Source organism: Lasioglossum baleicum, chromosome 15 (genome assembly GCF_051020765.1).
Source record: "Lasioglossum baleicum chromosome 15, iyLasBale1, whole genome shotgun sequence".
Taxonomy (NCBI): Eukaryota; Metazoa; Arthropoda; class Insecta; order Hymenoptera; family Halictidae; genus Lasioglossum; species Lasioglossum baleicum.
The window spans coordinates 8,412,630-8,432,901 of NC_134943.1; the positions used below are offsets into that span (position 1 = coordinate 8,412,630).

At 45.8% G+C, this 20,272-nt stretch overlaps 1 protein-coding gene across 5 annotated transcripts in view; it reads right to left on the bottom strand.

Moving 5' to 3' along the window:
- Positions 1 to 180: 180 nt before the first annotated feature.
- Sdc (Syndecan) overlaps positions 181 to 20,272 on the bottom strand; it is a 177,529-nt gene continuing 157,437 nt past the window's right edge. For 2 of the 5 annotated variants that reach the window (XM_076438856.1, XM_076438855.1), the window contains one exon: positions 17,350 to 18,839. In XM_076438856.1, coding sequence (XP_076294971.1) covers positions 18,578 to 18,839 — 262 coding nt within the window. In that variant the 3' untranslated portion in view covers positions 17,350 to 18,577. Of the gene's footprint in view, positions 6,078 to 7,971; positions 8,129 to 8,615; positions 8,744 to 9,005; positions 9,196 to 14,464; positions 14,787 to 17,349; positions 18,840 to 20,272 lie in introns of those variants that run through there. The other 3 variants (XR_013010509.1, XM_076438853.1, XM_076438854.1) reach the window with 3 other exon arrangements.

The window sequence follows — 20,272 nt, forward strand, 5'->3', positions numbered from 1 at the left end:
ACTGTGCGCCGATGCTTCCAATAAAGTTATGTGCTTTGCTTCGTATAGAAATTAATTATTCATTTCTACGCAGAACGGTTACACTATACATGTACAATGTTTCTTCGTTAATCTTCTAATTATTTCCGCTGTTGAAACTAGAAATTAAAGGCATTAAGGGAGAAAGTAGAAGAAGAAAGATGATTTGGATTCCATTTATTGCAACTGATTTACCCTAAACACAATATGATTTTTTTTCTGTAGGTACTTTCGATACCGTACCTTAACCATTCGACTCGTTCCGATCGTTCGCTTAGGTATCGATATTTATTTGCGACCTTATCATCCAACATAACCTGTACATTGAATAGTTGTTTAAATAGTTCTCCTTCCAAGTCGACCCTATCAATACACTTAATCGTACCTTTATTACTACGCATATCATTACAATATATCCTCGAGACGTCTAGACGCATTATAAATAAGCTTATAAAATAGCGTCGAGCTATTTCACGAATCGATAAGATCGATTTAGAAGCAGTGAAAAAAGTTCGTTCACGAGAACGCGCCGATCGATGAAGTTTCTCGTACCTGAAAATATATATGGATCGACATCGCGGCAGGCGATTTTATAGAAACTGACATTACTTTATCTATATAACGAACATCACTCGAATCACGTGACGGGAATTTCAGGAGGGTTGGGGAGGGGAGAAGTGACACGCGATTGGCCGATCGCCTCCCGCGATGTTGACAGTCGACACAACGATCAAGTTTCAAACGCTGTTTGCCCGTAACGTAACATCTAACGATCGTGTTCGGTGTTAGACTACAAGAAGATAAAATCGAGTTGTTAGATTGTCACGGGGGACGAGAAAGAAGAAAACGAGAAGAGAATGTCGCCGATTGGTTCGCGATGGTTCCCGTACGAAATTGGCGTTCCTTACGTAATACATGGCAGTATTGGCATGATATTTCGTTTACTCCGTACGTCAAATTGGACTCTGCAGAAATGACGCTCGTGTTCCTGCGACCCAGGTAGAAACATACTTTGTATCATTGAAATTCTTCTTGCTTCGGATTCCGCTCGACCAATGCCAGATCCTTGAGTATTTTTATTTCTCTATTTTCCTTGCTCCAACCTACCGTTCTCACTTCCAATATTTATTTACATTCTACTCGAGCATTCTATGCTACTGTCACCTCAAAAATCCGATAGCGATGAATAGAGAGAATACGATTTTAGTAGAGAAACTATTTTTCGAAATACCTACATATCGAGAAGTTTTTAACGTAGCTCGTAAACAACCTGGCATTGGCATCCAGCGTAGCTGTAAAATTGTCATAAAATAACCTGCGGGCCGGGTGATTCAATCGAACCATTGAAAGAAACAAAATGCCGGATAGATATTTCTGTGGTTGCAAGGAAAAACGCCATATGTCACAATTTCAAAAAATTTGAGTTTATGCATGAATTAAGCTCCATAGTATATAGGATTTATGTATTTTCCAGAAAGGAAGTCATGAAAACAAATTCGAAATGTCCTATTTCAAAGCATTAGTGATCAAAACTTCAAACGGAAATATTCGAAAGTGAATGTACGTGACATGCGGCGTTCATCCTGACAACCACAGATTTTTCCCGGGCAACAGGTTAAGACATGCGCAGATCTTCGGGGGCTTGAACGCTACCAGTATCGGTCGCTTTTGAAAATTCAAATATCGCGAGGCACTAGTGTGAATCGCGGTGAATGCGATTCGTATGATTGGTCGTTGCGGGCGGCAATAAATGCGACGGTTCGTGTACGTAAAATTCATATTATTATTGCACAGGACATAATAGTGACATAACGTTATATATAAGACATTATAGCCGCATAACATCGTATATATAAGATTATTTATTACGAAGTATGGTAATCCTCCAGAGTGTTCTCGCAACTGCGCGCGTCAGATGGAAACGTCGATAGTTGCGTACTGTTGATTGATACCGCGACCCTAATGGAGTATTAAAAGATACCGCTATGTTTCCTACGAAGAAGAGACAAAGTTTTTTTCAAGTTTATTTGTGTTTTTTTCCTTCGGAAATATGCGAAGAGACGCGCGCTTGTTCAAGATGCGGTTCCAACCGAGCAAAAGTAAAAGAAATAAATTACATCTAAATCGTTACCAATTCGTTTATTATAAGTTTACAAATAAATAGATCGATCGAGCAGTGGAAATTTATAAATGCATCTGAAATGAAAATAATACATCCTTCGAGAAGGTATGCACGTCGTGAATGGAGGAATACATCAGAAGTTTTATAAGGGACAGTTTCCGAAGAAGAAAACATTGGAAAACCAATCGTAGAGTACTGATTGACTTCGGTGTCGATGATAAATAAATAAAAATAATTTTACTCGGCTAGGATCGCATGTTAAACCGCTGTGATACGTGGCGGGAAACAATGCCTCCTAGATGGCGCGACTAACAATCGATTACGAGTTTACCCTACAGTTCCGAATAGAGGGAACGTTACGATATCGATTAGTCATTAACTTCGTGACACTTAAAAACGTAAAAAAAAGAAAGAAAAGGGAAAAGAAGAAATAGCAAAAATCGCGTAAAAATTGAAGGGGATACGAACAATTCCCATCTCTCGGTCGGTGGCGGGAAGTCAATAGTATCGATTGGTCGAATCTTTCGATATCTCGTCTGTTCTACCTGGGAAGAGGCGAACGTCGCGCGATGTTACGAATCATGAAAACCAAGGAACGTCACGGCAACGATCACCGCGGGATATCACCGGAATAGTGAACGGAGGTTAAGTGAAGCGACAGGGAAGGATCCATGGATCTGAGGATCGGGAGAAAGGGAGATCGCTTGGTCCTACGTGAAAAAGTCAATAAATTATTACAATGTACTTCGCGATACTCGACCATGGGATATAGACACCGTGGACGAAAATTCTTGGAACAGATATAGACGTACTGTTCGTTCAACTGAAGTTTAGAGCAACGTCACGTGATTTGTCCAGGAACGTAGCTAGAGAAACGGGAGGGGCCCCGTGAACTTTGTAATCGGTCGATTGCGACTTTCGACAATTTGTTTTTTTTTTATACTCGAATTCGTAGGAACTGAGGTAACATGGAATCTCGATCGCGCCCGCCATTTTTCGTGCTTTAATCCGAAATTGAACGGACAGTACACGTGTATGGGTGTTGTTGTTTTTCCCCCTCTGTTTTTCATACCTCCTTCGTCAGTTTCTTTTCGATATATGGCATAGGCGTGTTTTTCAGTCGAACGACGAAGAACCGTGTGTATTTATGTATACATATTATGTGTGCGCGCGTGTGTTTCGACGCTTGCGCACGCGCCCCTCTCGGGAGACGGTACTGCGCGCGCTCGCGCGTTAAATTTGGACGCGTTCAGTGTCCATGGCAAATATAGAATCTCTCTCGACCAGCAGAAGAAGCCTTTCTCCTTAAAATACAAAAGGTGTTCCGTGATTCCGGGGTGGAAGAAGGGAACGTAAGCGAACTTTCTTTTTTTCCCACTTCATTTCGTTTCATTTCATCTCATTTCATTTCATTTTATTTCATCGTTCTCGTGCCTCGACGGAGGATCGAGCGATCGGTTGCGTACAGCTATAGTCACTGACTGTGCTTGAAATGGCACGTTGAGTTTCCCTCTTTATCCGCTAAGTGCATGGCAATCGATGCAACCGCGTTCAAACGAACCGTTCCCGTCGCGAGGGTGCCGTTCAATTCTTGTCCTGCCGCTGTTATCTTTTCTCTACCTCTAAAAATGAAACGCGCGCAAAAAACGTCTAGAAAACGAATTCACTCGATTTCGCGTCGTCCTAGGGATTTCTAAGTCCTCCAGGAACGATCTATAAAAGCTAGATGATTATCTACAAATTCGAATGGGGGGAGTACACGACGAAAATTAGATTAAAATGCACAGAGGCGGGCGTAAGAATAAATAATTCCCTAGGATAGAGACATATCTTACCATAGAGAGTCTAACACGATTACGGTTTGTGCCATCCGACGTCGAAAAACCGCGGGGTAAACGATAAAAAAGGAAACGGCGGAACGATCTGATCATCGATATGTAAAGTCAAGTAATCGTGCCCGCGGAATTTTCCAAAAAACTCATCGATTTCCGAATGCCCGTTTCGTCGCGTTCGAATTCAATTGTCGGACTCGCTCCGCCTTTATTTTTTCTTCGGTTTTGGTCGACAGTGTTGCTATCGAAATTGAAACGCGTTGCTCGCGAGAGATCCGTAGCGTTTCAAAAGAAAAATCGAGGCGATAACCTTAATTAGAATCTCACCTATCGATAAACTTGTCTAAGATATCTATACCTTCCAGCGGTCAACGAGCGATCGATACAAAAAAAGAGAACGCATTAAGATTGGGATAAAACAGAAAGAACTACGAAAACAACAGCCCACGAGAAAGCTTAAGAGAAAATAGTCCCGCGAAAACACGTCGGACGCTTTCCGAATTAAAATCGCGTGTCCGTTCCCGGATGACCAGTCCGAGAACGCGAAAACTTCCTAGACAGTGAGAAACTTTGACGGGTCAAGGCTCCACTGGTCAAAGTTTTAAAAAGTCAACGACTCGGTGAATCGTTGACCGATGAAAACCGATGGAATAAGATGGGGCACGGTTGCGGGCACGAGTTGCCCCGCGGGGCGCTGCTCTGCTCCGTTGAGTGAGTGAACAACGAAGCCACGCCCACTGTGGGCACTTTGCTTGGGGAGGGGAGCAAGATCGAAGCTCCGCGATCCGGAGCGTTGCTCTCCGGGGCAATGCGCAGCGCTCCCAGGGCAAACGGTGCTCGCAGTGGCTCTACAAACGAGGTCGCGGGGATTTGCGTCGAAAAGAAATCACGGTTGGCGCAACGATCCTTCTTCCTTCCCTCCTTCCACCATGGGAGCGGGTGGGCGGGCGGGGAACAGAATGATTAACGATTATACCAGCAGCGTTTATCGGTGACGAATTTTCGCGCTCTCAGTCCTGTACAGGGGGAGGGGGTGTGGGCGTATACGTACGCCTAAATACATATACGCTCTGCGAACGCGCTGTAAATGCATCTGGAATAATAGCCGCGACCTAGCGCCGACGAGGACTGGGCGAGCTTCGGTTTGCTACCCTTCTCCTTCGATCAGCGCACCGCATATGCCCGCGTGTTCTACACTTAACACTGAAACCACGAGTGTCCTCTTTCTCTCTTTCACTCACTCACTCGTTCACTCACTCTCACTCTCATTCTCATTCTGATTCTTACTCTCACTCTCTTTTTCTGTCGGAGGCGGAGCCTATCGACCGAACACGTCCGAACGAAAGGAGGAAAACGCTGCACCCCGAGAGCTACCTATCTGCGACGTTAGGGGGTGTTAGAGCGGCGAACGAAAGCGTTGCGATGGCCAAAGGGTGGCTGTCCACCCTTTGCAGTGATCAATCTCGAACGGAGACAACGGTGGTTAGAGGGGGGTGGTAGTGGTGGTTTACCGATCGAGGTTTGGGTTAGCGAAACGGAAAAGCAAAGCGGCGGAGAGAGGATTTGATTCGATTCGATATAGCATCATGGTTGTGATCGAAGGATGACGGAAAATAGAGGTTGTGCGCTGACGCTATCCCCGTTGACGACGGAAGCCAACCCCCGGCATGGTGTGGTTTTGTTGCTGACGACGATTGTTGTGTTTTTGCGACGAGGCTTGTGTTCCGCGGGACACACAGAAAACAGTTTTACAAGAGCCTTGCGCTGCGAGATTCTCGCGGCGGTAGGCGATTGGCGGCTGGCTGCTGGCGGCTGACGGCTGGCGGCGCTTTAATTCGGTCGAAGGACATCGTCTTTCTCGGCGTTAGTGTCGTGGGGCAAAACTCGGCGATGTCAAAGCCATAGAGCTTAGGCTTCGCCGCTTCAAGCGTAGAACTCTCGATTGTGATGTGGCGCGCCCGATTTCGGGAACGCCTGCGCCGCTGGCGATCTCCTCGGCTCGTCCAGGGCGTACGAGCCCTCATCCTTCTTGCGCATCCTGTACACGATGAACATCACCACCAGGATCGCGCATAGCAGGCCTACGACCGCTCCTCCAATCACCGCTGCAATTTTTAAAAACACTACGATTAGTTACCATTTCGCACCCTCTCCGATCGAGTCAACCCCCTGCTACCTTTTCTCTCTAAAGTACTCGGCAAATGCTCTATACTGTTAGAACATCTTCGTTTTTATTAGCCTAGAGCCAATATTTTCTACGATATTTGATAACATTGTACTCGATAGCGTGGCAGGGGGTTGAATCCATCAATTGCAGAAACATGACCGGTGAAATACGAAGAACTGCGAAGTGCAGAGGACATACAGGCTGTCTCATCTGACTCTGCGCTCTTAATTGTTTAAGTCATTAACGCATTAGTTATCGGAAGCCTACTAACAGGCTTCTGACGACTGTGCTGCGTTTGCAACGAGATTAACCCCTCGCACTAGGATTTTCTTTCCTAGAAGAAAAAGTCGATGAAACGTAAATCAGTGAAAAATGATAGATAGGTCAGTGTACATGAGTTGAACAATTCGACTTAATTTTATTCTTTTCCTGTCCATTTCCAGCCGGAAACATTGCTTTCAGGGTAACATTTTTTCGGAAAAGCCCATGTAATAATGAAGCACGCGAGATATGTCGTCTGTAGCACCGCACGAACGGTATTGCGTCGCGGGACAACACGTCCGTGGCACCGCGCAAGCGACATTGTGCGTCGAGTGATAACACGTCTCTCTGATCTGTACAAAGAGTATCGGCGTCGCGTCATAACTCGTCTTGTGACCCTATACGAATGGTATCGATGTCGTGACGTAACACGTTCGGTACACGGACGTTGAAGTCCAACTTTGCAAAAACTACGGCGGACTTATCCCACTTCACCTTACATGATTTGCGACTTGTTAACCCTTCGAGGACAAGTGTCGCGAGACGAAGAAAACATGGATATTTTAAAAAACCCTCGCCCGCGAAGGGTTAATTGATAATAACATATCCGCAGGCTGGCAATGATAATAGTGGACACGAATTTCGCAGACTAGCGCGACGGTAACAGTTTGTTGCGCCTGTATCGAGTTCCGATAGAACGGAGCCGGGCAAATCAGAAACGACTTAAGTGGCTTTACGGGAACAAGGGATTCATAATTCACCGCGTGAAATATTCAGCGTTGTTAATTACGTAGCGCGTTTATTATGCGCGGTTCGGATCGGTTAACTTAACCCAGAACGTTTCCTCGGTGTATCTCCCCGCGCCCTCGTGAATAAATACCGGCTCTCTCTTTCTCTCTCCCTCTCCCTGCCGCGGAATGTTGATTCGCGCGTTGCCCTTATACTTGGCCGCATAACGCCAAGGGAGCGTGTTAATAAATAACGTAATCCCTCGACGGGCGCAAAACCCGGGACCCGTAACAATTCCCGTTGTTCAAAGACATTCCCTTCCCGTCAATTTCCAATGTTCGACTGATTGCACAAACGGCGTGATTAACATTTTGCCCGGCGAACCGTGCTCTCGTGCTCGTGATCGTTCTCTCCTGTTCGCGTTCTGATCAACCCCCGTAGAAAACCGCCGAATCAATCGCCTGGCAACGAACTCATTTGAAATCCGTTTCTTGCAAACGAGAAAGAGTATTAATTTATTAGGTTGGAGGGGAAGTTCCGTCGTAATTTAATGAAAACATTTGAATCGATTTATAAAAATATGATGCGATATAATTTCCATTATTTGTAACAACTTGTTGCCATCTTTCAGATAACCCGTCAATTCCTGTTTCCGGATGACCAGCAACATGTGTTTTCGATTTACAAGCAAAATTACTTTCCCACCAACGTAATGTTTATTTTACCGCGGTCTATTCGGTTCTACGATAACGTAATTGCGTTTTCTAATGTATTTGGAAATGTTTCGGATCGGTGTGATGGTTTCATGGAAAGCGAAAATTTGTCGAACAGGGGGGGCTTACCTGCCAGCACGCCTGGCTGAGCAAAGAAGGAGCTGGCGCGGTCCTCGTGTTTCGGATTCATGTAGACGTCTGTGTTGTCCGAGTGGTCGCCCTCGCCACCTGAGGGCTCGATTACATCGGCCTCGTTGTCGGGTCGGTTTACAGTCTCTACGATGGTCTGCAACGGGACACGGCTTAATCAGTTTAATCCGTTTAATTCGGCTGGCCAACGAGCAGGGGCGGCGGCATGCGTTTTCAAACAAATCTAATAACCCTTCTTAACGTTACACGCGCTTTACCGGGTTATCCGCTCGGATTTCTCCCGTTTCAACCACTTTCTTCCTCGAATTTTCACCCGCGAATGAGAATTCCCACCGCGTTGTAAGAAACTCGGAATTAGTTACACATCGGACCGAATTCGATTAAACTTGATAGAAGTGAAATCGCAATTTCTGTTCCGCGTTGTGGGAGGGTTCATTGTAATTCCATAACATTGTAATTCAATTGTAATCACGATCGCAGTAATCGACAATTGAATAAATTGCATAGTTTGAACAACGTAACGCAATTACAGCGTAAATCGAATTACTATGACATTGAAGTACAATGCCGTTGAATTACTGCGTAATTAATTCAATTAGCCACAGCTGTGGCGATATAGTCACCTTTTCCTTGGTCTTGACTACGTGTTCATCGACTAAGTGTGGCTCTTCCGGCTCTGTCGGCCTGTTGTTGGGTACCGCAGGGTCTATCCTGTTGTTGTTGTTGTTGTTGAAATCTGGCACGCGAGGATCTGGCATAGGGAGCAGGAGAGAATCATTGCAACAAATCTTTCATGATTTAAACAATTAAAGTGTCGAGAGATGTGCGCCCGAGAGAGCGACTTGTATTCTTGTTACAAGAGGTGTGGAAGCTACGAGAGAGGTTGCAGAGACTGAAAACCACGTAGCGAAACGAACGAGAACACCGAGAATCGAAGAAACGAGACTCGGCTATTAATATCGTGAGTTTCGCGCGTTTCCGTTCCGTTGAATAGCAAAAGAGAACAGTCGTACCGTTATCGTCGTCGCCGTCCTCGTCGTCGGGGCCAAGGCCGCTACCGGATGATTCAAGGTCGTCGTGACCTTCGCTGCCACCTCGACCAGAACCCTCCAAAGGTTCCTGGTCGTCTAGGTAGAGATCGTCTGGGAAGGAGTTGTACGTCGCGCTCGCGCCCGGCGTCCTCTCCTTCTCGGTTTGGTCCTTCTGCGAACAGACGTTTCGACGAACTTGTAATCAATGGCAATTAATAGAAAAAAACAGACCACGGCTAATCGCCACGGTCTCCTATATACTTATCGCGGAGAGCTGCGCCTGAGGATACTTTTTTAACCCGGTGTCGTTCCATTTTTATTATATAAGGTGAGATAATTGAGGAGAGGATCCGAAGGAAATAATTCGGTACCCATCAATCTGACATTTGCGCCCATAATTATGAAAGTGATCTCCAATTCATGTTAATTCCATGTAATTTTTACGATATTCTAAAAAATTAACCGTTAGATAGTGCTTGTTATTTTAACATTGTATAGAATTCACTTAATATGACGTATGTCTTAGACCACTTTCATAATTACGTGCACATTTGTTTCTCCTTTGTTCGATATTTCGGAAGGAACTGGCCGCGATTCTGGGTCGCTTAATCCTAAATCTATCGTCGAATTTGTTCCCGGAATTATGGACCACCCTGTAGACGTCGGATAACGAAGCCGCTACCCAGACAGAGCGCGTTGTCTGTCTTTTTGGTCTTTCTTTTTTGCTTCCTCGCATCATCTCCGGCCTGGTCTCGAAATAGAAACCATTCCCGAGACGTGCGCTTGCGTTTGCTCTCGAATTACCGCACGGCGTACGGTGGCATCATCAAAACAACATTTCGTTCTTTTTTCTTCCTCCCCTTTTTTCTTGTTCTCTTGCGTGTCGAGTTGTTCCCGACGCCCTGCTCGGCTACTGCTTGCAGCGGGACGCATATCGGAACAGGATTGTCCACTTTCTAGCGAGAAACGACGGAAATATAATCCTACACAGTTCTATTGCTAAACTGCGGATATCTTTATGCGAAATCGAAGTTGTCTGCATGAATTGCTGGACAGTCATACTGGATTTCCTCCCTTTCTGTAAGCATCTTCATAAGTTGAAGATTTTCAATAAAAGAAATCCGCAGTCTATCAATTCAGAAGCATATTTAAGAAAAATATCTTTTTCATTTACAAATTGATTCATCTTTGCATTTTTTTTATTAGGAAATCTCTTATGACACTTATTATAACATAATGTGCATTACAGAGTATTACAGAGTATAGTGAATAACGAGGACGTTAGTAACAGTGTGAGAAAGAAAAAAAAAGAAGACCCTTAGACACGTAGTTTACAAGTATTTAAAAAGACTATCATATACATTCTGTCAAGAAAGTACCGGGAATCGACCATTTATAAAGCCCGCTTAAAAGGATTGTTGAAATTCTTTTTGTCGCTAAGTTGGCACAACTGTCCTCTATACTCACGCGGAGTTTGAGCGTCACTTCTCATTTAGTTTGTTTACAGTGCGCCATTTTGTCAGTTCATCATTTTGCGATTTTTACAATGGATAAAAATATCGAACAAAGAATCTGTCTTAAATTTTGCATTGCAAATGGAATGTCGTGTACCGAAGCGCTGAAAACGTTGCATAAGGCTTACGGTGAATCGACTTTATCAAAAACACGTGCGTATTAGTGGTACAGTGCATTTAAAAGCGGTCGAGATGCGGTGGAAGATTTGCCTCGCTTTGGTCGGCCATCAACGTTTTCAACTGAACTATCATCGTGAACGAATTTCTGGCCAAAAACTGAACAAATCTTATCGAGCAGCCACCGTATTCTTCTGATATGGCTCCGGCCTACTTTTTTCTTTTTCCAAAACTCAAATTACCACTTCGAGGCACCCGTTTTTAGTCGATAGATGCCATAAAAGAGAATTCGCGGCGAGTACTGAAGTTGATTCCAAAAAATGCGTTTAAAAAATGTTTTGATGATTGGGTTATTCGTTGGCATAAATGTATTATTTCGAAAGGGGCCTACTTTGAAGGCGATACAATAAATTTGGATGAATAATACATATTTTGTGTTTCATTGACCAATTCCCGGTACTTTTTTGACAGAATGTACATATTGAAATCCTGCTTTGGGAAGGTTTCGGATACATTTGTTCCTCTGTTTATTATATAGATTGCGCTGCCATAGTATGGAGGTACTTTACTCGAAAATTACTTTGTTTAAGAGTTATGACTTCTTTCCCGAACGCCCATATATTCGACACACTGTGCGACGTGACAAACGGCTTCCAGGAAGACGAAGAACGTCGCTTTCTCTTCCTGGATTTTGCAGTGACGACACGCCGAACTATCGTGGAAAACTTCGAAAAGTAGTCGCGAAAGAAACCGAGGGCAAATATATTGGCCTGTATTACTTGGAAACGGCTTCGGTGTAAAACAAGAGGCTTGTTCAGCGGCCATTATAGGACCACACGCGAGACTAATGAAAGATTCAGTAGTTTTTCATTGAATTCCCAGAGTAGCGGAGTTAACACGTGCATAAAAATCCGCAGTGGAATCATTAGAGTCCCGCGGACTGCGTCAAGGCGAACGTCGAGCAATGGCCACCAGCGACTTCCGGTTAGCAAACGCCACTGGCATGCCGAGTGACACGCGATAAAGGCCAGCATAACAAACGGCGCCAGCAATCGCGATTGTCTCCCTATCGACCGACCAAGACGACTAAACTTAAACTTCAACGACCAGAGGGATCTTGGTGCGGAAACCTTGGAAATGTGCTGTTTAATCGAATTCTGTCCCCCCCCCCTGTTGACATTTTATTTATTCTTATTCGAAAGGTCGACCAATCTTCGAGGGTTTAGTTATTTCTCTCGGTAGACGTCTAAACATTTTTTGGAACAGAAGCTTTCGAAATTTTTTCGAGGCTTTTGCAAGGGTTAAGTGGCAGGATGCAACTGCAATCGTTTCCCGTCGCTTCGGAGGAGAGTTGCGGTATTTTTTTCCGGGATTCGGTAATTCGTCGAGAGATCCCATTGAACTTTGTCGTGTATCTCTCGGAAACAGCGTGCGCGGACAATCGCGCGACGGCAGAAGAGTGTGCACACTGTATACTGCAGACTGCACAGTGCACACACAGGATGCGCCGTTTATATATACGCTGTACAATCAAATAGGGACCAGTTGTCCGCCGGACGATGTTCCCGTGCTCGAAATTTCACCGTTCAACCAGAGGAAACTAATCACGCCTCTACAGCGCCGCCATATGGCACGTTCCTGTTTACAGAACGGCAGTTACGCGCCCGGTCTGGAAAGAGCGCTCGTCCCGTTCCCGTGGCCCATCGCTGCGTTGTGGCAAACTATAATATGCACTCGATCGCATAATGAGTCCCAATCGCGGAAGCGCACCGCCTGCTACACGAGAGAGATCCAAAGATCCGCAATCTACGATGATCGATCGCTTGTTTCATTTGTTTGACCCTTGTGCTCGGCAAATTGGAACGTTTATATTTTTCCGAATTAAATTGCATCATAGCTGACGGTCGATACCGCAATGCGTGCACGCTGTTGAGGGTCAATTAATTTGTGTATTCCAGCAAGAAGAATTGGAATCGATAGCAAAGGTCTGCTTTGGAATTGAATTGATCTGATCGGTGCACGGGGGTTAAGCAATCTCTAAGAAGAAAATGATGACACCAGAAATACTGGCACGACAACGAAAGAAAACGGGACAGGAGTTGGATCGCAGCACGACCTTGGCGCAAGATGAACTTCGAAAAAATTTCGCAGCGCGGCAACTTCGTGCTGCAACGTAAACACCAGTTGACCCAGAAGTCCGCAGTGCAATGAAACCGCGTTACGAAAATACTGCGTGTTTTCCTGCTGCGCCAGTTGCAACTCTGAGGTCACGAGACAGCGAGTGGGTATAGCGAATCCAGTGGGCTAGCTTGAAAGGAGGAGAAGTTTGCTCAACGAATGGTGTCGTAACACGAGGAAAATGGCACTTCGGCCGTGGAACTAGGCCGGGACTGCATCGAGCTGCTCCCCTTTTCAATTTACAGTTACTCAAAACAATTTCATATTCGAACGAGACAGCTTAGGGCTGCTGTTTTTCAATAAGGAACGTCTCGAACGCATGCGGGAGAACCAGCTACTGGTTAGGCTCGGGGAATCTGGAATTCCATGCAACAGCCAGATTGAAGGATGCGGCACCAGGTGCCCGAGGATCTCGTTACCGGCGTCTGATCGAGTTACCAATCAACGACCTCCGTTGCATCGGAGACCTGGCGCAACAACGAAAACACTGCATCGTTTCTTGGCGACTTTTCGAGCAGCCGCATCTTGACTGCATCCCCTAACGTCACCGTGCGTCCTCGCCTCTCCAGCTTTTCTAACTGGGAGGTCTGTTCAAAGAATAACCGAACTTTTTTGGCGTTTCGACACGATTCGGGAAATTACAACGAACTCGGCACAGCCTCTGAAAGACATTCCACAAACTGCTTACCAGGTCTGATTGCGGCAGTGGAAACGCCACTGGAAGAAGTGTACGATGAAGATAGCAGGACGAATAGTCCACATGTAGGTCAAAAAATTAGAAAAGTCAAATTCGGTCACTTTTCGAACAGGCCTGGTATATTGGTAACGCACCTCTTCCCTGCAGGGAGTCCGCGACTAAAGGCACAAGGTTGCAGGTACAACGACCGAGGATGCACCGGGCCCACAGGATCGTGCGTACGAATGCATCGCGCGGCGAGAGCGTGTTCCTCGCAGCTGATCGATAACACGAATTTCGTCCTCCCGGGCAGAGAGAGAGGTGGTCGTAGAGTATATCTCTCTCTCTCTCGCGCTCTCTGTTGCGCGCGTGCTCTCACGAAAGGAGAAACAACGACACCGAAGAGCAACGGCTGGCAACGCACACCCTGGACCAGCGTTTTCCCGATTACTGATCGGGCGACGAGCCTCTCGGACTCGCCTCCGGGAGAGAATCCGTTCTCCTCCTCTGTTCATGAGACGGGTGTTTTTCGTCCGCGCGGAAGAAACGTAAGAATTGCGCGGGCGCGCGCGATGTTATCGACCACTTTCGCGTATTCCATCGCGCCCGCACACGTTCCGCTCCCTATTCAACAAAGTGTCACCGTTCTCGTTTCAACACTGCCTCTTTCTCTCTCTTTCTCTCGCTCAATCTTTCTCACTCTCTCGTTCTCTCTGTCGACACAGCCTGCCTCTGTCGGAGGCCTACCACCCCTAAGGTCAAGGTTGTCCTCGAAATCCTCTTGCCCTCCCCTCCCCAGTTTCCACAACCGCGTTTCACATCCATGATTCGATCGCGGTGACACACGCATACATACGCACACACACACACACCGATATGCGAAACTCTGTGAGAGGACTGTCGTCCTGGTGATCGAACAGGTTCGAGAGATGTGTTCACACGACGATCATACTCACGAGAGCGCTCCGGGGGCCAATTCCGGTGAACTGCGCGGCCGACGCGAAACCGACCCCGAGAATCCACGGAATTTCGCGAGATAGCCCGCGAGATATGCTTTTCAGCGAAGTAGCGACTGCACTGACGTAGTACGGACTCGGCACTGTAGACGGCACTGCTCCAGCCATCTATATATAGCTACCGCACAGATAAAACGGGAGGATCTGGCCAGGACTGTACCATCCAGCATCCGGGATCCGCGATTTTTCGAGCTATGTTCGTTCCAGCGCACACACTCGGCCAGAATCGCAAATAAAAATCTGAACAAAATCCGTGTCCCTGGTCGTTAGACATTGTTCGTTACCAATCGAATTGTTTTAGACGTTTCTCGGGGGTTGTAGAGTATAGTTCTGGTATTACTTGCTTCCTGAAATGAGAAACCGTCTTTAGAAAACTACCCTTACCGCGGGTATTCGATCTAAGAAATTAAAAATTTGCTGGTTCATTAGCAAGTCATGTCTTGTAATGTTCTGCGGATAATTTAGTGGCTCGTCTATTTTCCAATTCAACAATTTTTAACGATTTTGTAGCAACTTCTCCTCTCCTCTGAGGCCAAGGGATCCTCGAACGCCCCATGCTCGTTCGTTCCTTGGATTCGTCCTCCTTTCGACGATGCTACCCCAATTCTCTGGCCGAATTATCCAGAAATTCAACCGAATTACTAAATCACTGAATCTCTCTCTCTCTCTCGCTCTCTCTTTCGGTATGAGAATTAGCGAGACCTAATGAAAGATGGAGAGCCCGCGAGGAGGCGATTCGCTATACCAAATCTCATTTATTTCAGCAGAGAAGATGGACAAGTTCGCTTAAATATGTATGGGTCTCCGACCTTTTTCGCTGCTAGATTGCATCAATGTTTCAACGCCCTACTTCGGTGTTTCGTGCCAAATCGATAATTATTAGATTGCTGGTCTTATGTACTTAAAAAGTCGGTGTTGTCGAACAGTTAACTAGATTTCCGTCTTCTTGCGAGCGTAATGTAACACGTTTCATCGATCAAAATCTCCGCGGAAATCTGCAGTCTAACAGTGGAAAATCATAAGACACCGACGCATTTGCTCTACAATTTCTTTCACAGAATTTCCATCGAAGGAAAAGGAAAATCTACACACACATCGACTAACGGGAATAGAATTTCATTTCGTCTTCAAAGAAACGAGCAACTATCTGACTTCGGTATGCAGATTCTATAAGAAATCGTCATCTTTAGCCTGACAACGGTGCTATAAGCGAAAGGGTTATATATAAGCTCCGGCGCATCCGATATTTTTTCACGGGGGAATACGGAAGCAGGTACGTGTTGCTTCGCAGATTTTCGAGAGTCGATACGATACGGGGAGGGGGCGCGGTAGATGGTTTCTGAGACGCGATAAGTCGACTGATCAGACTATCCGTTCAGTATACAGCCTCCCGTTGGATGCAAGGGATATTGAAAATCCAGTCTGTGCATGTGACGCGTTTCCCACCGCGAGGGACCCGTCTCGTCGTCTATTTGAATAGGATCGGAATCTTTCATATTGGATCCGAATCCAAGAATCTTAACTCTACTCCCGTCCTCGCGGTCTCGCGTTTCGCGACGTTTTTCTATGCGTTCGTTTGCACTGAAAGGAACACGTCCCGGCAGCCACACACACACACACACACTTCCTATCGCAAGGCTGATAACGTACGCTCGCAGAAAACGCATCGCCATCCGGAACCAGAAATCCACTCACCTCCGCTTCACCGGAAATATCAATATTATTTTTACGTTCGTCGCTTCGAGGCTCGTTATGTTTATTTTATTATGCCGTTTTCATCTCGCCGCAAACTTCTATTATTTTTCTTATAGCCAGTCGTGCTTTAGTTTCGCTGAAAATTATTTTGTGAAACAGCGGGAGTATCGAGTTACGTTTCTATACATTTCTATAGATTTTTATCATCTGTTTATTTTAATGGACGAGGTTTTGGAAGCCTTTTTATAGACGACACTTAGGGCATTAATTCTTTATTAGAGTGTAAAAGTCATTTCTTTTGTACGCATGTACTGTAGATTTGTAAAGAACGTAATTCCACCGCAAGGAACGGACTCTAACTGCGAAAGTAGGTAGGTAACACACGTAATAGGTCGAGTAGTAAACAGACACTGCGTCGAGGGAGGGGCCGATACCTGTTCGCGATAGCCCGGCACTCGGAAAATAGACTTAGCGGGTAAACAAACAATAACGAAGGATATTTGACCGCCGAGCCTTACAATTAGTATCACCGCGGCCGTCAAAGCAAACGAAAGAAAATGTTACTCTACCTTTCCTGTTGATTCGGGTGTGTCGCCAAACTTGGCCATTTTTCTAGTTTCGATGTGTTGCGTGACAACCGCGGATTGTTCGACGCGGGACGAAGCAACTAACCCTCGTGTCAATACTCGGTGCGCGGCGGAAGAAATGTTTATGTGTGCTAAAACAATGAAGATTGTTACCGAACGTCGCGGACAAGTTTGGGTGTGTGCAGAAGGGTTGAATCGATCAGACGAGTTTACTCGAGGCTCGTGCAGGCGAACAAGTGTCCGGCTTGTGCTCCGCGAGCCGAACTTCCTCGACGAAATTTCAACCGATTAGATGTCGTCCTGGCGAATTAGGGGACCCCATCGATTCCATGGTGTAGAACCACCGGGTGTGTCTCCGGAGCCCGCAGGGAAATGGTTCATTAACCGCGTAACAGAGCATAATACAGACGAAGCATCGAACGGAGATATGTTCATGCGAACATGAGCAATCGCGCGAGAGAGCGTTCGCGAACGTGTGCGCGACCGACAAAAGGATAACAGAGGGACGAGAACCAGCCGTTTGCTTTTGAATTTCGTTTCACGCCCCATGGATCACCGACGGAGTAAATACAGTTAACCGAACCAGTCCCGGTAAGTCACCTCTCTGGTATAACCATTTCTTTTGTTTCATTTATTTCAGATTGTATCGGTGTTCATCTAGATGTTCTTCGCGAACATCCATTTCCCCCGGAATCGTTTCGCGAACACCGGAGAAAAATTGATTTCGACGACCGAATGGTCTTCGCAGGTGACGTTGTTGTTCGTTACACCTGTAAATTGTATATGTTGTTTGAGAGTAGTTTGATTTGATTAACCGGGGCACCGCTAGAAATTGCTGTACCATTATTCAAAATATTGTTTCCATTATTAAGTATGTTGGTACCTGACCAATCACTAAACATTTCAGTATTGTATGAGGTATTTGATCAATTTCATACATATAAAATGTGAAGGAAATCATATACAGTAAATCCTCTATAAACGCATAAAAGCTGTAGCAGATAAACGCAGAAAAAAAATATCCCCTCCACTTTAGTAATCTTATCTCGGCTCGGGTATACCAGTGTGAACCACTAATGCGACGCGGAGAGTCGCAGTCGGCACAGTTCAAAGGCCCGTGCGTTCTCACGATGTAACACCAATATTTAATCTTTTTTATCATTGCTTATTTTTTAATGAAATTTTCATCAACATATTCGTGGCATTTTTCTGATTAAAAAAAAGAGACCAAACACGGTATAATTTCAACTGTATTTAGCGGTTTAATTGACGATGAACGTTTCGGGCGCAAGGAAGGACAGCGTATGGGAAAGAAAAAGACGCGGAGAGTCGCAGTCGCCGGCACACGTGGTCTCTCTTTACACGCGCTATCCTTCTCTAATTGTAAGTTCGGCTCGGCCTTCGAAGCTCAAGAAAATAGCTACCCGTCTCAGATAAACGCATACAGATCCCCCGAAGCTTATGCGTTTATGGTGACAATGCTGTAATTATTCTAGCCAAGAAGAATTGTTTAATTTTCGAGTGAAAATATAGCTCCGACTGCAAAGGGTTAACCAGAGTGGTCTCGTAGGTGAAATATGAGAAATAGAAATATCAGCAGAGATCGTCTCCCATTTTTAGCTTGGATAAAAATGCAGTTGTGGAGTTGCAGCGTGTAATTTTCCGGCGAGCCAAGGAAGGCGAATCAGTCGATAAAAACGAAGCGTTAATTCGTCTCGCTCGACCAACAGGTTGAATCTCGATGGAATTAATGTGTCTCTGGAAGAATCGTTCAGGTCATACGTTTGCATCCCGGTTTTCCGACGTTTTCCCTCGACGTTGAAATCCGGGGTGGCTCGCGTACAATGGCTGTCGGCCGTTTTTGGATTTGGTTTGCCGGTTCTCTCGTGCGCGCTCGGCTTCCGGTCGAATAAAACGGGTCGCATAGATAATCGTTCGAGCAAGGTGTCAAATGCACAACGAACAGCGACGCGCGTCCCCATTGGCTGTAACCCGGGATAAAGACGCCATCATCTCCATTCCGTGGAATTAGTCTGTTCAGCGTGAAATACAATTTCGTGTCGGTTAATTTCGTGCCGCTTTGTGCCGAAGCCACAGCGTTTAACAGCGACCGAGCGAGAGCCAGAGAGAAAGACAGAAGGGGGTGAGTTTGCAGCGTGCAACTTGGTAAAATTACTTTCGCCTCTACAAATACGTTCTGCTAATAATGGATTTATTATAATGATGACAACGGAGCCGCCGGGTGAGCGTGTTAATAACCGCAATAGCCGTTGACGACATAAATGAAATATATTCGACGGTCGATACGCTAAATTGCTCCTAATTACCGAGTCCCTGTAGCAACTCCACATTTCTTTCTCGCTGTATTATTTGCGTCGATGCAACGACAACGACAATTATTTCTGTACATTTTTGAACGTGTCTTTATCAATTTCATCGATACGTTTACCCCTTGCCGTATTTTCACGAGTCAGACTCGTGACGGAGATTTTAACAAAGTCCGACAAACATGAATATTACTTTTTAGACGAAAATAAATGTTCTACGACATTTCTCGGGACAAAGACGTTTTAATCGCTGTAACTGTAAAGAAAATGTTACGGCAAGGGCTTGAGTTGTCCTTATTAGGCCGAGTCGTACATAGGCAACTTCATAAAGACGGTAAATAGCGACTTGTGCTGGCCGGCCGAGAAGCGATGAAGCTGTCCGGATCTGTTTCAACCGATTCTACGTCCTCGACTCTCGCAGCACGAGTTGCCCAGGCCTGGTTTAATTATAACACGCTGTCCTTCGTCGCGGTCGGTGAGGTCACCAAAAAATAGTAGCCCTACGCGATCTATGTCGTAGCACGGACACGTCGAACCGGCTTACGGTATCTCTGTATCGAAAACCGAAAAGGAAAATAGTTTTCCAGTACCTCCGATGTCGCCATTGCATCATAGTCCACCAGTTTATGATTTTTGTAGACAGTCTCCCAGGTTGGTTCGACTTCGAGCATCTCTTTCACGATTCTCGGTCTCCTTCAGCGCCCCAAGTTTTCGTAACGCCCTCTGTCCCCGCATCCTCCATTTTTCCCTGATTTTCCCGTTCCACCCGGGGGAATTCGGTGTCCCCCCGACTTCCCTCGCGCCAGTTTGCTTTCACGGGTATCTCTCCGCAGCTTCCTTTTTCCGTTTCTCTCTCGCCGTCACGTTACTTTTCGCAGTCCCGTGACGTCTTTTCCGGTTCTTTTTTCTCGGAGCCCCTTCCCTGAGAATTTTGATCTATCTTGACATCCGACTCCACCACCCTCCCATCGATTTCCCTCGTTCCGTAGCGAAGCTACGGTTTCTGTGTCAGCTTCACCGTAGTTCTGATCCCTCTCGGCCCTCGGAGACTCTCGACTCGCTCGAGAAACGTGAAGTTCCTCGAAACGCGCACACAAAAGTGTAGCTAAATCGAAGTACTTTCTCGATTATCCAACTGC